Genomic DNA, 17,249 nt, shown 5'->3' on the forward strand with positions numbered 1-17,249 from the left:
TAGAAAATCCTACCTTCAAGTCACCTACCAGAGGCTCGCAAGGGGTAAACTAGTGCATCTCCATGGATAGAGATCACTTGCCTTACCGAGTGTTGGCCCAGGTGACTCCAAGGTGTTTTAAGTTAACTAAAAACATAGAAACCATTCACGGGACACACTTTCTCTTCATTCATAGCTGAAACCACAAAGCTTCTGATTCTTGCACTTGGAACCTTTCCCGGCAACCTTAACTCCAAGAACTAAAAGGTTTAGTTACTCATTCTCTGGGGAAAATTCCTCAGAGAGTGCATAACTATGTAAATGAAAAATACAATCAAAGTGAGAAGGTAAGGTAGAGCTCAAGCTCTGTATTTTACTTTCTTTGAAACTTACAAAAGGTTCATCACCCTCAGAACAGGCTCCTCGGGCTCTATTTATATCAAAATTACATTAATAGCTATTACATGGATATTTAGCCTTTTTCCTAACTTAAAAGCTAAGGAATCCTATAATTGGTGGCTTACAAGGAGAATTTGGGGATTTAGACAACAAAAGTCTAATGAAAAATATCTCCAAGTGTCGGTTACAAATATCGGGAAGCACTAAGGACCATTTCGCAGGTGAAAAAGAGGTCTGCGAAATTTCGCAGACGAACAAAAAGGGCTGCGAAATCACTTCGAAGCAAAAGGCTGATTCCGCAGCGCCGCGAAGTTGGCTTTCATCTTGTGGTGTTTGGCTTCCATCGCATCGTGAAACTTCAGGGGAAATCCATAGCACTGTGCAAAAAGGCTGCGAAATCATTCCGCAACAAAAGGGTGATTTCGCAACACTTTGCTAAATCCTTCCTTCAGCTTGGAGCAATTGTCTTCCAAAGGCTGTAACTTCCTCATTTCAGCTCCAAATCGTACACGGTTTGAAGCATTGGATTGTTGAATTCCTAAGCTTTCAAATGACATATATCATGCATAAATTGAACATTAGGAAGTGCTCCAAAAGTGGCTGACGTGACTGTCATCAAGAATGCTTCATGGCAGATTTCTCTTTGCTTCCCCTCCTTGTATTTCAACTTTTCTTATGGCAAAGGACTTCAAAGCTTTGGTTCTTCATGCTTCTAAGCTTCCCATTTCCTTGCCATGGATTCCAAATAACTCTCCTCAATCTCATATTGCTTTGGTGATCAAAAAGCTATCAAAACACCAAAACTAAACACAATTTGATTAGAATTGATTGCAAAGGGTCCTTAACATGTTAATTGGGTTAAAAGGCAATAACTACTACTCAATAGTGTTTAAAAGAGTTAATTACAAGCTACAAAATAGCACTTTTTGAGTAGTAATCAGAAAGCCGAGCGACAGGCTCGGGGACATGATGAGATACACCCTGGAGTAGAGGAGGAGACCGAGATCAGAGAGATGGAGGATGGGTTGGACCCTCAAAGGGACTTTGAGCAGAGAGGGCCCGAGGTTGACATTCCGCCTCCACATCAGTCAGAGGGCATTCATTTTGAGGCTACCTTCTCCGAGCCTATGATGATTGAGTCGTCCTTCACAGCAGGCCCTTCATCTTAGCCATCATTTACCGAGCTACCATCTCAGGCTCCTCATGCTCCTGATTATCCACCTTGGATGGATTTGTCAGCACAGATCAACTCTCTCGGGACTCGTATGGAGGAGTTAGCCGTAGTGCATGATACTCATTTTGCTTCCATGGAGGATCACATCGATCAGTATCAGGTCGGCTTCACCTCTCAGTTTGAGCATCTTGTACAGAGGATTGAGCGTCTTGAGAGCCGTTAGGAGAGTCAGCACGAGGAGATGATGGCTTACCTACGTTCTGTGTTTCCACCACCACCTCCTTAGCCTTGAGTGTGTTTGGGATCCCCCTTCGTTTCTTTTTTATGTTGCCAAAGGGGGAGATATTTATAGGATCTAGGATCTATAGGATCTAGGAGTCTCTCATGCATGTCATTGTTATCATTGTCATATCTATCTTATTGTACATGTGAGATTTCCATATATATATGATATGATATTTTTATCCATTGATTCTTCGTATTTTACATTGCTTATCATTTGATTGATCCATGATTGGTTTGAGGGGGAGATTTCTTTCTCTCCTAGATAACCAAAGTTTGTCATCATCAAAAAGGGGGAGATTGTTAGCCCAAGGGTTCTCCTAATTGGGTTTTGATGATAACAAACCATGGTTAAGTAACTAATTGGTTTAATGTTTAAAAATCTCGGGTATTAACTCGAAAATTCATCAAAGGACCAAATGGATACAAGATCGAGACGCTTGGAAGACTTGAGATCATGGGAAATGAATGTAAGATGATAGCATGAGTGCACTTAGGATGTTCAAACCTTTTCATGCATCTTAGAAAACTCGGTTTATTCTTTAAAACCCGAGTTTTATCAAATATACCTTAGGAAAATTGATTCAAAATTGGCATATTAACTCACCTAAAGACCTTGCCTAAGTGTTAGAAAAGAAATGAATCAAAAAATAGGTTTTTCAGGGCTAAAAAGGCTCAACCGGTCAACCGGTTGAGGAACCGGTCGACCGCCTGGGGTCATCCGATCGAGGACCGGTTGAGGAAGGTTAAAAACCTTCTCTCTCTCCCAGTAGCCTTCTCTTCCCGGTCGAGGTGATTCCTTTATCGGTCGAGGTCCGGTTGAGGCAACGGTAACCTGTCATGCATTAAATGCTCCAACGGCTTAGTGAACCGGGAGAGCCCTAGCTCGACCGGACGAGGTTGCCTTTTGCTGGTTTTGACTCCCGAGCTTAGAAACCTATAAATTGAGAGCTCGTCTTCATTTATGACTAAGAAAACAATTGCATGCAAAGCCTACCTACCTGTTCTTGATCAAAAAGCTCTCATTTCTTTCTTAGTGCATCAAACCATCACTTGCATATTCTTAGTGCACTCTTGTAATTCATCCTAGCTTTCTCTTGTACTTGAGCCATCCTTAAGCTAGGTTGAGAGTTTCATCTTTGTGTAAACTGAGTGTGAAAGCCTTCAAGTAGTTCAAATCTTGAAGAGATTGTGTAAGAGCCCATTGGAGCCGGAATCCAAGTGTAAGAAGATTGAAAGCTTGATTGAAGCTTCAAGTTAGTGGAACCCTCACTCGGTTAGGAGATTGAGGAGAGTGGACGTAGGCAAGGGAGTGCCGAACAAGTATAAACTCGAGTTTGAATTCTCTAACTTTATCTCTTTCCTTTATTTATTTTGTGCATATATTATTGTGTGGACAAAGATTTTGAAAAACCCAATTCACCCCCCCTTTTGGGTATTTTCCTTAAATATTCATAGCCTTTGTTTTATCACTAAGGAACTAGTCACAAGTCTACTTTCCCTTTTAGAGGCCTATAAAAAGGGTAAAATCCTTAGACGATTATCAAGACTAATTAAACTTAATGTCACACAACTTGCCCACAAATATTTTGGAAAACATTGTAACTTTGATTGAGACCAGCTTCCATAAAGAATGATGCTTGAGAAAATAAAATGCCAAAGATATTGTTCAATTAGAAATTTGGGAAAATAATAAAATGAAGTACCTCTTCTAATTCAATGTTCATGTGTTGCTAAGGTTACCATATTCATTTAGAAGCATAAATGAGAAAGTTAGAGATGACAACTCACAAATACAGAACCTCTCAAATACATATATGAAAACTCCTTTAGAACTGTCAAAGAGAGATAGTTAAAATAGGGCAAATCATAACTAGAGTACCTCTGAAATACACACACACTGAGCAAAGGAGGCAAAAAGAAATGGGTTGAAAGTTCTCTTGCTACAAGCAAAGCATAGAGCAATGTTGGGCATAGAGCAATCACAGATATGCCTTGCCATCTTCGTGGAATCCCTAAGATTTCAGAATTTAATAACATTCCCCATGTTTCCTTCAGCTTAGGACACTACTTTTAACTGTACATGACTGTCATTTTCTGAATTACGGTAAGCATCTCTTGTTTTACTTTGTTTTCGTTTCCTTTCAATTGGGCACACCAGGACATGGAACGACATTGTTTCTTGTTTGACTTGTTGGGTTCCAAGGGAAGGCAATTTTGTCCTTGCCATGTAGTAAGTGTTGACTCCACTGATTCACAATCATTTGTTTGGCATGACCAACTTGAAAAATACCAAAGAAATTTTACACATCAATCGAATTGCGATGGTTCTCTGGCACATAAATAAAAGGGGGGCAATAAGAGATATGTAAAGCATGCACATTGTTTTCTAATTTTTTTTAAAGAAAAATATAAATAAAGAATGAAGTTGATGACCATAGTTGCTACAAATGCCTGTTAGGAAATCTGGTATTCTGAGGAGTGTTCTGTTTCACTGTGACCAATCAGGAAAGAGTTCAGTTCTAGTAAATTTTTTGAAACTTTTCACCTGTAGTGGTATTTGCGATGGTGTAGTCAAGGCGGTGGCGCTGATAGATCGAAGTAACAGTTATCATGGAATTAAGGCCTGAATTTACATTAAACGTTGTTCAATCTTAAAGATCGATTTGAGTTCATAGAACCTACAGGCATTTACTTGGCTACCAGCATATCCCAAATTGGGCTTCAGAAGTTAATGAATTTATAGTAATTCAATGAGCCATTTATACATTAGTAATGCACAACACGAAAAGTGAGGACTAATCACATCATCAGGATGAGACTCAATTCCTGGTTGTGATTTGACAAATATCAATATGCTCAATTTCTTGATCAGGGATATACTTCAATTGTGAGTCTAGGTGTAGAGCAGCTTCTTGTTATTTCTTTGATGATTCCCTCAATGCCTTGGGCACAACTTCCATGGAAAATGATAGAAAAAACAAGGAAAAAATAAAAACATCCCTCCGCCTCACTGTCATAAAATATGTAAACTCTTCACCTGTTGGAGTAGATTAGCATTCTCCACTGAAAGGACCAAAACTATCCATCCTACCATGTAAGATAGTTTCTAGGTATGGTTGGTTTGCTTGGGGACTTTAATGAATCACCTTAGTTTATGTTACTAATATTTTCTCACTGTAGAAAAAGGAGAAAAATCCATCTCCTTTCTTCGCTCTTTCTATACATAAATTATGTAAGCTGTCCACCCACACAAGGGACCAAGACTATTCCTGTGTTTAAGTCAACTTCAGAGAGGGGAAGGAGAAAAGGGATGATGGAGGACATGATCTTACCATTTTGCTAGTATGCACTCTTGAAAAGTATATTAGACTGTTTATTATGCTGGTGCTTCTAGATTATTTCCACATATTGGAGATTGAGGAATCTTGAAAGTATAGACATCACAAAAATTTTGCTTTCCTGGTAAAATTTTGGAGGGAATTGAGGTGGATCCTATGCTTAGTGCGGGCATTATTTATTTATTTATTTATTTTATTAGGGCAAATGTCCTATGAGCCCTTCCTTGCAATTGCACATGTTCTTGCATAGTGTTTTCTCTGTCTGATCTGTTTATGCATAGTGCTTTCTCTGTTTGATCTGCTTCTGTGAACATGGTGCTTAGATGCAGATCTTGGAACTCACAAATGATGAAGCACAATCAAAATCAATCAATTCTATGAAAATTAATTAAAAATAAAAAATAAAAATAAACTGAAACAATGCAATTCAGGTGATACACATTTGGGAGGTGATGACTTCTGAGAGATGAAGGTATAGATCTTCTGACAGACAAGCAAGCTCTTCAGCGGCTCACAGAGACTACTAAGAAAGCAAAGATTGAGCTTTCATCTTTAACTCAGACTAATATTAGGTATGGTAGTAGCCTTTAAGTCATATTTTAAATGATATTTAGATATCTCTCTCTAATCAAACCCCTGTTTTTCCAATTTACCATTCATTACTGCCACTTCGAAAGGGCTTTATGACACATTGAAACCACCCTTACAAGAGCCAAATTTGTCCACAGTTACACCTATGAGGCCCATGAGCCCAAGAGAGGCAACACCAACAAGAGGAGGTGAATCTGAAGTCTCTTTTAAGGAACTTCCATAACCTAAATTCACAAGTTACACAAATTAATTTGAGATGATCTAATTGTGCCAAAAATCTATTTAAAATAGTAAATCAAGAATGGTTTTAATAAGGAAAAAGAGGGCCAAAACTTAGTACGATAATTTATGCAAGCAGGCAAGCATATCTCAACCTGTTATAGTAATGAGGAACCGGTCGACCGGTTATATGCAACCAGTTGACCTGTGCACTTGACCGGTAGACACTGGTCATTTCTTGATGCACCACCCAAAATGGCCAGTGGCTACCGGTAGCAAAACAACTTGCTACCGGTTGATGCAGTTTCTCGACCGGTTCAAACTGCCAAATCTTTGTCCAAAAGCAAAAAGGGCAGTTGCTACCGGTAGCAAAACAAACTGCTACCGGTTGATGCATTGCCTCAACCGGTTGAAACTGCCCAAGTTTTATGAAAAAAAAAATATAGTAGGCTGACCATCTTCGTAGACATTATAGTAGCTTAGACCAAGGGAGGAGAATACATACGTTTTACGAGAAACCAATACTCAATATAACCTTCCTAACGCATGATTCTTCTATACTTTTGATGGAAATAGTCATAACCTTCCTTTTGGCATCCGAAACCAGGGATTACAGAATCAATATTTAAAACACAAAAATATTCATGGCACCCAAATAGGAACTTAAATTATGTGATGTCCACCAACAATTTTAAATCTACAGAAGAAGGTTTAAAGAGATGAAAATAACCTATATACCATCAAGAGCTATAAACAAAATAAGCTAGATATAATATATACATGTAGAAGAAAATACATCATCCATATACCATCATCAGCATTGAGCGAATACATTTACGTCATTTATGTGAATGGCCGATCACTACATCCATAAGTAATACGAGAAGTCATAATTACAAAAGGTCATTTATATTAGCCAAATGTCCAAAAACAGAATGAAATTTTAATAACTATAAAACTAGTACAAAATGTAGAAGGGGTCATATATGGTCTGGTCCATGAAGCGGGAGGTGGGATCGCAAGAATACCATCATCTCATCATGCTGGCCTCGTATAACTTGCATACCCTTTTTGACTTCCTCGTGTAAACCATCAATGCGATTCTCCAGAGATGTCAAACGTCGGTCATTGGCTAATACAATCTCCTCCAAGCGGGTACCAAGGGAGCTAATCTGGGCATTGAGGTTATCTGATGCCTCAGAGTCATCCGGTCCAATTAGTGAAGGATGATTTGCATCCGTCCTAGCTCTTACACCATCTGTTGATGGTATTCGTGTGACATTTGCTTTTTCAGAAGTTCTTCCCTCTACATCCTGATCTTCATATTCTTCATCCTCGGAGGACCCATTGTCTGAAGACACATCAACCTCTGAGGGGGGAACGGAAGACTTCCTTGCCCATGAACCATCTTTGTTCCGAACAAAATGCATGCGCCGAAGTGAAGCCCGATCATATGTATCAAATGATTTGAGTTTTTTCCCGTCTGTCTCATTGCGCAAATTGACATTGAAATATTTGACAATCTTTGTGATAAACATGCCATAGGGGAGAACTGAATCTTCACTGATTGAACATGCTTTCATATGTTGGAAAATTATGTAACCAATATTAACCTTTCTTTCTGTGAGAATGCTGTCAACCAAAAAAGCCTCCAAGAAAGATACATCATCTCGGTGCTCTCCTTTAGGGATGAAAATGTACGATATCATGTGCTGTAGGATACGACTCAACACAGTCAATGAATGAGAAGTTGGTCTACTAGATCTCGGGTAACCACATAGCCTCTGTATAGCTTCTGCAGGTTTGAAACCTTCCACCCTTGGCCACTTCTTAGCTTCATACAAATAAACCCCTTGATTTGGAATCTCTAAAATCCGACAAAGTTCAACAACATCAAAAATGATATGTACACCGTTAATCGTGGTAGTAATGGGTCCTTCATCTTCGAATGTCATATTGGAGTAGAAACATTTGACAACCTTGGGATAAAGAAACTCTTTGATGGAGACAATAGGAAGCCAACCCATTCTCGCGAAAAGCACATTCAAATGGAAATAACTGAGCTTTGCAAAATCAATGTTCCTACCCGGGATTATAGTCCGATTCGCAAAGTGAAGATGAAATCGTTGGGCTTGCTGTGGGGTTGTGAACGAAGATCGATCAAAGGTGGCCTTTTTTCGAATCTCAAAACTTTCTTCAACGACCGGTCGTTTCCCTTTGTTACTGGGGTGTAGTGCTTCCTCGGTTTGCTTCTGTTTGCTACCACTGCTCCATTGTGGGTTGGATCTCTTGCCTTTGGTCCCAGCCATTTGTACTTCCTCCCTTGTCTTCCCTTTGCTGCCAATGGAGGTGGGTTCGGTAGGAGCTCGTTTTGGAGCCATGGCCGCTTGGTTTGGGGTAGAGGTATTTCTTGAAGATGGACCAGAAGGAAGTAGAACATGGAGGGGTTCAGGGATGGAAGATCGGTTGGCACATGGGTATTTCGTGAAGATGAAGAATAACGAGGACGAATGGGAATGGTTGAGGGACGGTCGACCTTCCTATTTAGTGTAATGAACCTGTAGTTTATTGTTTGATATGAAATGAACCTGTAGCTTATCAATTCCTACATTTTAAATAAGTTCTCATTTTAGATATATTAAAATTTAATTTGCAACCATATTGATTTTAAAGTTTCCAAATCGAATTAATTTAATATATAATTGATTGTATAGAAAAATGTTTGGATATACCTTAATTAAAGTACAAGAGGTTTTTTTATAACTATTTTATATTAAGGAGAATATAATATGAGAACTTACTTGTAGTAATATAGAATAATTAACTAACCTTTCTCATAACTAGGATATAGTATGATGATTTTATTAAAATATAGTTAGGTTAATACATTAAAATGTAGAATAACAACCATATACTACGATAGCAAATTTTCAATTATTTATGGTTCTAAGACAAACATTTTCAATAACTATGATATAGCATGATAAGTTAAATAAATTAATGGAACTGAATTTATTAAAAAATTTTCATAAGTATGATATCGTAACATAACTCATTTAAGTAATTAAGTGTAATTAAGTAACGTATCTCATAACTAGGATATAGTATGAGGATTTTATTCAAATATAGTCTAGTTAATATAGTCAAATTTAGCATAACAACCATATACTACGATATGGGCATTTAAATTAATTTATCGTTGTATGACAAACATTTCGAATAAGTACGATATAGCATGGTAAATTAATTAAATTAATGTAACTGAATTTATTAAATTTGTCAGAAGTATGATATCGTAACGTACCTCAATTAAGTAATTAAGTTTAATTAACTAACCTTTCTCATATATAGGATATAGTATGATGCCTTAATTACATATACAGCACGTGAATTGATGAAACTCTATACTAAGTATGAAATGGTATGAAAACATGAAGACAATAAATTTATGAAAGAACATTAAGATATGTAAATACTATCAATCAAAGCCAAATCTCCACTTTCTATTTTGTTAAGTTAAACATATATCAATTGAAATGGGTGTAATAATCCACATTAGACTGACTTTCCCTCTTGCCTATAAATGTTGTATTTAATGTCACCTAAAAAATGATGAAAAAAAGGCAACCTTCAACCACCAAATGTACCATTATGGTGGTTGGTTTTGCTACATGTGGCAACATATTAAAATATGCAATAACTTCATGCAACAACCACATAGAAATGTTAGTATATATTTGGGAGGCAACATACTCTAAGGAGTCTAGAGAGTGAATGTGGTCTTCTATAAAGTAGAGCATAGCTTACAAAAAACACATCCGGAAGACAATTCTTCAGGTGAAGCTACAGCTCACTTGCACTTTCCATTTTGAAGGTATGATCATGAACTTCATAAAGATTTGTTATACAAAAGCCATAAAATTTTGTATAAAACTGAATTGCCTCTACTTTCGAAGTGATGGGGAAATTATTTCCAAACCCTAATAACAGGTAATGTAATAATATGTAATGATTTTAAAAAGTGTGGATTGTGATTGTCTAACTTACTTTGTTACTATTTTGCATGAAATGACTTTTTAAATGGTGAATTCATGGGGAAATACACACGTGTGCAGTGTATACCGGTGGAAGAATTTCTCAACCGGTTTGAAGGTTTCCTCAGCCGGTAGACACTGGAATGTGGGAAATTTTTTAAAATAAACACCAATAGGTTGACCTAATTGAAACCGATCGAATTGCTTATGCCAACTTCCATTAACAAACTTGAGAATGGATGACGTATTTGATTTTGGTTTATCTTCAATCTAATTTACTAGTCCATACTCATTTGAATTTTTTTAATGCATTTATATATAGATTAAATAATTTTAAAATATGTAAGTTTGTATTTAATTTTAAGCCATATATTGTTTGCTTTAATATTTTTCATAAAACAACTAAATATTCCAAAATAATTTGTCTTTTCTTAGTACTTTTTAGGAACCATACATAACCTAATATATTTAAAAACAACAATTTTTTTTTATTTTCTAGATACTTGTTGGGACAAACCTAGCCTAATGTATTTTAAAAGTACGACAAAGAAGGGAAAACAGAACGTCAAATCCCGTAGACCTCATTATTTGATCCTTTCAATTATGTTGAAGAATTGTACTTAAGCAAAACAAAAATTTTAATGTACTACAAAAGAGAATTAAGGAAATGTGAAACTTGTTTTTATAAATATAATATAACAGTGAGGAATATGAGATTTGTTGGTTTATGGAGCGTTAGGACCACTTGTTTGGTTTCTTGTATGTTCCAATGGTTGGACCACTTCCTCCTTGAATGTTCCAAATTGTTTGATCCCCAAAATAATTAATATGTTTGTTTTTTATTTAGAGGATATATTTAAGAAAATAAAGTATTGTGAAAAATATTAGAATATTTTTCTACATTTTTAAAATATACTATATGACTTTATTATAGTAATTATGGTATGCATTGTACATATTGTTAATAATATCAACTTCATTTTATACATATAGAGAGAAATTGAATGTGTAACAAAGAATCATATTTAACTAATAATGAATTTGAAGTAGTATATAAAAATAAAATATTTAGAATCCATTAATTTATAAATTTTGATTTGCATAACCTATTTATTATATTTACCCTATTTTCTCGGAAGCCTTAATTTTTTGAAGAGATTGGGTAAAACAAACACATAAGAAATATGCTTTGGTAACTAAATTTTCAGGTGAGATTAAATAAAATAATGGATATGTTATAGCTTTTGATTAATGTTGATTCTTGGGCCTGGGCTTATATGTGCCATATTGTCAAATGAAAACATTGAAAAGGTAAATGCGTTAGACCCATATTTTTAAATATCCTATGTGGACTTTATCGTAAATAATATATCAATCAATATGACAGTGATAGGATAATTTGTTAAGGTATTATGGAGACACTTTTTGACATAATTTATGAAATGTAGGTGATGCAATCGGTGATGGAGAAAACAATCAAGCAGGAGTTTGAAGTGAAAGCGGAGAACGTTGTCAATGACGATGCATATACAGGTGGAACTTACAAGCTGGGTGGAAACGGTTGGGAAGAGAAAGTGTTGAAAGGTATTTCAGTTGAAGAAGTATGCAAAATGCAATTCGCTTGCATAGACGAGGCTGAAACATTTTACAACATGTTAGCAAAACTAACCGGATTTAGTATTCGAAAAGATGATTTGAAGCGAGACAAGAATGGAGATATAATATCTCAAAAGTGGGTGTGTTCCAAAGAAGGACATCGAGCGACAAAGTTTTTTGAGAATGACAACCGACAGCGTGAGCCACGATCGTTGACTAGAGTTGGATGTGAAGCTGCATTTCATATAGGCTTGAATAGAAAATATGGAAAGTGGATTGTAAAGGAATTTATAGGAGAACATAATCATAATTTGGTCGATCCTATTAGCAGACAATTCCTTCGCTCTCATTGAACAGTAAGTAATCCAGATAAGGCACAAGTTGATGTTTTGCGTCAAGTAGGTGTTAAAACCACATAAATTATAGACTATATGGTCAAACAATCAGGGGGACATGAGCACGTCGGTTTCACACAAAATGATATATACAATCACGTTGATGCAATGCGTAGAAGTGAAATTAAAGACGGTGATGCAGAAGCGGCATTGGCTTATTTGTGTGAAAAGGCAGAAATGGATTCTTCATTTTTTTTATAAATTCAACATTGATGAAGAAAGTCGACTAGCAAATTTGTTTTGGGTTGATTCAACTGCTTGAATGGATTATGCGTGTTTTGGAGATGTCCTAGCATTTGACACAACCTATAGGACAAATGCCTATAAAAAGCCTCTAGTAGTGTTGGTCAGTGTTAATCATCACCACCAAACTATTGTATTTGGTTGTGCGTTATTGATAGATGAGAGTGTTGGGACATATGAATGGGTGTTGGAGACATTTCTTGATACAATGATGAATAAGAAACCCATCTCTATTGTAACCGATGGGGATAAAGCTATGCGTAAGGCAATTAAAAAAGTATTACCCGATACGTGTCATCAATTGTGTTCATGGCATTTGCAACGAAATGCATTCACGAATGTGCATATTAAGGACTTCCCAAGCATTTTTGCAAGGTGCGTGTTCATGCGTGGGAATGAAGAAGAATTTGAAAAGGTTTGGCATGAAATGGTTGCAAATTTGGGACTTAATAAGAATCGTTGGGTGACCGAGATATATGGGAAACATAAAAGATGGGCAGAGGCGTATTTACATGGAAATTTCTTTGGAGGGATGAGAACCACACAAAGTTGTGAGAGCATGAATGCATATCTAAATAGATTCTTAAAAATTCGCTTGCGACTGTATGAGTTTGTACAACGATTTGATAGAGCCATACTGAGAATACGGCAAAATGAGGTAAAGGCAGAGTTCGAGTCGAACAATTCTTCACTCGTGCTTTCAACTAAACTATCCATACTTGAAAATCATGCTGTGACGGTATACACGAAGAACCTTTCCTTAAATTTCGTGAGGAGATGAAAAATGCAGAGTTATTCTTTGTGGTAGGTCTTATAAGTGATCATTCAATGCGGGCATACACATTATCTAAGTTTAGACACCCGAACTTAAATTGGGAAGTGCAATTTTGCCCGAATATTGTAACATTAAAATGCTCATGCATGATGTTTGAGTCAATTGGCATCCCATGTTGCCACATGGTGGTTGTTATGAAGGTGGAGCATTTGGAAGAGATTCCTCAGTCATGTATTATGATGAGGTGGACAAAGTTAGCAAAGGTGTATACAAGATCAGTACCAGTGAATGAGACGAATAACGACATGGATCGGTTTGTACGATATGGTTCATTGAGTTCGATGTGCAACAAGCTCTCCTACTTTGCGTCAGATACGTCATCTTCATTTATAGAGGCGAAAAATGAAATAGAAAATTTGACGACGAGAATGGAGGAACTCTATAACTATAATTTGAAAGGGAAGAAAATAGTAGCAGATGAAGCGATAGGTACTAACCAAGTTCGTGATCCAAATATTGTGAAGACTAAAGGGAATCCAGGCAAAGTGACAATGAATGTTCAAAAGGGAAGACGATGCAGTCGTTGTAAAAGAGTGGGTCACACAATTCGAAAGTGTCCAAAAGCTACAATCCCTCAAAATGCTCAGCAGGATTATATGGTATGTCATATTCAATAAAAAATTGCCCCTAAGATTAATTTTTGTAGTTGTACTTACATAAATAACTAACATAATTGTTTTGATGGCATTATGAGTACATACTAGGAAACTAATTTGTCTTCCCAATGTGACATTCAAATGGAAATGATGCCTTCAACAAATTCATCAGTTGACATTTTTGCAACCGTACATGTATGTACAATAGGCTTGTTATATAATTTCCAAACATTGATAACATCTAATTCAATAATAATTGACAACACTTAATTATTGAAAAATGCAGGGAATGTAAGGGGAGCATTTGTCGAATGACCGATCTGACATGTACATAGATTGTGGTGAACTTAATAATGTAAGATCAGGAATAAAGAAACACTTTTGACATGAATTTGAGCTATGCATTATTTAATGATTAGGTTTAATTAATTGGAATGGAATTGGACAGTTGAAAAAACAATGGAATGTGCATGTGCAGATAGTAGGATTTCAGCAACATGAACAAAATATGACAACACCATGTCAAGGTGGGGATCCAAACAAATATCCAAATGAAAAGGATATGCAACCTTTTTTTTATTCCTTAATGGAGTAAGGGATGGTAGGTATTAAATCAGTATTTATATTAGTTGATGTTATCACTTCCACTAATGTGTACTTTTAACTTAACTATTTAATGAAAAGTTTGAATTTTGATAAAGAGTCAAGTTGATTGATAGAATGCAATATCCTCTACATTTATAATTTAATTGATAACAAGTGATAAAATGATTGGTAAATGGAGAAATCGATTCATTTATATCATGTCAAAAAAAACGGTTAATTATGCGGATTTAATTAAATTCAATTGTGGTTAAAGTTTGACAATTAGGTGGTTATGAGTTAACTATAGGAAAGTAATCAATATGATGTAATTCATATGAAATAGGTAAATTTAGTGATTTTACTCAAAATGGGTAAATCGTAGTTAGGTAATTTGTAATGCCAGTTTCCATCAATTTCAAACCTTTTAATTGAACTTAATGGTACCTTGTCGAATGTTTACGTAGTGAAAAGTTATTGGTACAACTCATACCCTTTTTTGTGGACGGTAGTCGTACTCCTAAATTGCACAATAGCATTGCAGGAGGCAACCGGCTGAGATTTGGCCTCAACCGATTGAGAAAATTCCTCAATCGATTGCCACTGGGTAAAAAAATCCTCAACCGGCTGAGGAAATTCCTCAACCAGTTGCCACTGGTTAAAAACCCTCCACCGGTAGAGGAAATTCCTTAAACGGTTGATATCATTCCTCAACCGGTTGCCACTGGTTAAAAAAACCATCAACCGGTTGAGAAAATTCCTCAATCGATAGCCACTAGTTAAAAATACCCTCAACCGGTTGCCACTGGTTAAAAATACCCTCAACCGGTTGATACAATTCTTCAACCGGTTGCCACTGGTTAAAAAAAACCTCAACCGGTTGAGAACATTCCTCAGCCGGTTGAACAAATTTCTCAACCGGTTGCCACTGGTTAAAAAACCATCAACCGGTTGAGAAAATTCCTCAACCAGTTTGCTATATTTGTCAACCGGTTCCCACTGGTCAAATCATTCGTCAACCGGTTGAGACAATTTCTTCATTGATCAACCGTTTTCCACAACTCAAAAAATTGCTCACTCGCTTTAGAAAATTCTTCAATCACTCAATTGAACGCCGACACCGGGTGATTCTGCATCCAAAATTGTTTGAGCTGGTTGGGACAAATCCTGAACAAGTTCACACTGCATCCATAGGGTCATTATCCATATGAGGAATGTTCTCAACCAGTTGGCATAATGCGTATGCCTATGAAAAGTGGACTTAGCTAAATCGTTGGACTGGTTCTTACCGACTGAACATCATTCGTCAACCGGTCTACTAATGTACTAACTATATATTTTTAGCATAGATAAATGAATATTTACAAATTTAATTAGGTTAAAGATCGTACAAAATCACACATGTCGAACATAAATGATACCAATATATTACAATTTCATTTTGCCTACCATATTGAAAGAAGAGTATTTGGATATTCAAATAAAATGGACTTAATCATTAATAATGTATGGTCATCGAATCTCACAACTTCCCAATAAACATGACGATATGTGGAGATGGAAATGATAAATATTAGAAAAATAACAAATATCATAATAATAATTTTTTCATTGCTCGTGTCGACGTCTTTGTACAAACAATAGCCACAATGTTTTGTTTTTCTCTGTTTCCCTCGTGTAAAACTAAATCACATGCTATTTCTCGACGTATTTTAACAGAATTACAAAAGTCGGAGCTCGTCATCGAATCACCATTTTTGAATCTCTGCATATGTCTAATGACATGCACTCCACAGTCCCACCTAAGAAAGAGAAAAGAAAAGCAAAACAACTTATTGAATGGTTGTCTAATTATACCTCAGAAAAAGAATATTAATGTGAGTTATGTATTCATACTAACCCATTATCTTGGGTCGAAATCGAAGGAGCCCAATCAATGGAGAATTGGAAGACATCTTTCCCTATGTCATACAGTTTGAAGAACGTTTGACAAAATTCAACCTAATTTATTTTGAAAGTGGTTAATAAATATAGAAGAGAAAAAAAAATCAAATAAAAAGGAAAACAAAAAGCAGAAAGCATACCACTATTTTGACACTCTTAAACCGGAACTCGTCCCGACTCTTCGATCGTAATGAATCCAAAATTTGGATATCAAAGTTTTTGAAGTCAATGACGTACAGATACCAATGACCAGGGCAATCGTCATGCATTGGAATAAATAGCTGTAAAGGTAGGAAAACAATATATATGAGTTGGGCCACAAAAAATATAGTATATTATAGGTGAAAACGATATCTACTCTAAATTTCATATATGCAATTAAACATTACAAATAATTACTAACCTTCTCGCAATCATCCAATTCGCTAATGTACTTACTCACGATGGATGTTTTTCTATCGAAAAAATGATGAGGACTCCCGCACAAATCATTTGCTAATAAGAAAACATAATACGAACATTAGTATATTGTAGTTAATATGTAAGTAAACAACAAAAGAAATATGAGCTTACTGAAAATGTCGTGGGAAGATAGCATTTTATACTTCGTATGCCTATGAATGGTCTTTCAAAATAATTTAGCTTTGAGGCTTCTAGATTTATTACCTGTTGTTGAACAATAACTTCAATAAATTTATTTAACTAATATAGCACGCATTTGATATAAATGAAGTAGGTACTTACAACATCCATCAAATTTTGTCTAAGACGTAAGCACTCAAAATCTCCATGAACTCCATGTTCATGACCAAAGTCAACAAGAAGCTCACTAAAATAATAATATGTTAAAACAAACTTGACTAAATTGGAAGCATATGAAGGCTAAAATTGTAACAACACATCTATGAATATTCTAGACACGACAAACCTTTTTGACAATGCTTTATTGAAAACATAATCAGCGACAAGAGATTGAAGTACATTGAATGATTGAGTATCCACCACGTCTTCACGAATGGACATGGGGATTGACTAAATC

General features: G+C 36.0%; 1 protein-coding gene across 1 annotated transcript; it reads right to left on the reverse strand.

Moving 5' to 3' along the window:
- Positions 1-15,733: 15,733 nt before the first annotated feature.
- LOC117911858 lies at positions 15,734-16,688 on the reverse strand. The gene is made up of 4 exons (XM_034826281.1): positions 16,614-16,688; positions 16,351-16,491; positions 16,167-16,267; positions 15,734-16,068 (listed from the first exon to the last, which is right to left on the reverse strand). Exons 2-4 carry the CDS (start codon positions 16,477-16,479, stop codon positions 15,858-15,860), a joined length of 441 nt encoding a protein of 146 aa, XP_034682172.1. The 5' UTR covers positions 16,480-16,491; positions 16,614-16,688; the 3' UTR covers positions 15,734-15,857.
- Positions 16,689-17,249: the final 561 nt, after the last annotated feature.

Source organism: Vitis riparia, chromosome 3 (assembly GCF_004353265.1).
Source record: "Vitis riparia cultivar Riparia Gloire de Montpellier isolate 1030 chromosome 3, EGFV_Vit.rip_1.0, whole genome shotgun sequence".
NCBI lineage: Eukaryota > Viridiplantae > Streptophyta > Magnoliopsida > Vitales > Vitaceae > Vitis > Vitis riparia.

What these genes read in the sequence shown, in the direction of transcription:
- LOC117911858 (XM_034826281.1), bottom strand. Translation starts at nt 16,479, where the DNA reads ATGCATGACGATTGCCCTGGTCATTGGTATCTGTACGTCATTGACTTC. An exon ending in TTAAGAGTGTCAAAATAGTG is followed by an intron (nt 16,268 to 16,350) that starts GTATGCTTTCTG and finishes AAAATAAATTAG; the next exon opens with GTTGAATTTTGTCAAACGTT. An exon ending in ATTTCGACCCAAGATAATGG is followed by an intron (nt 16,069 to 16,166) that starts GTTAGTATGAAT and finishes TCTCTTTCTTAG; the next exon opens with GTGGGACTGTGGAGTGCATG.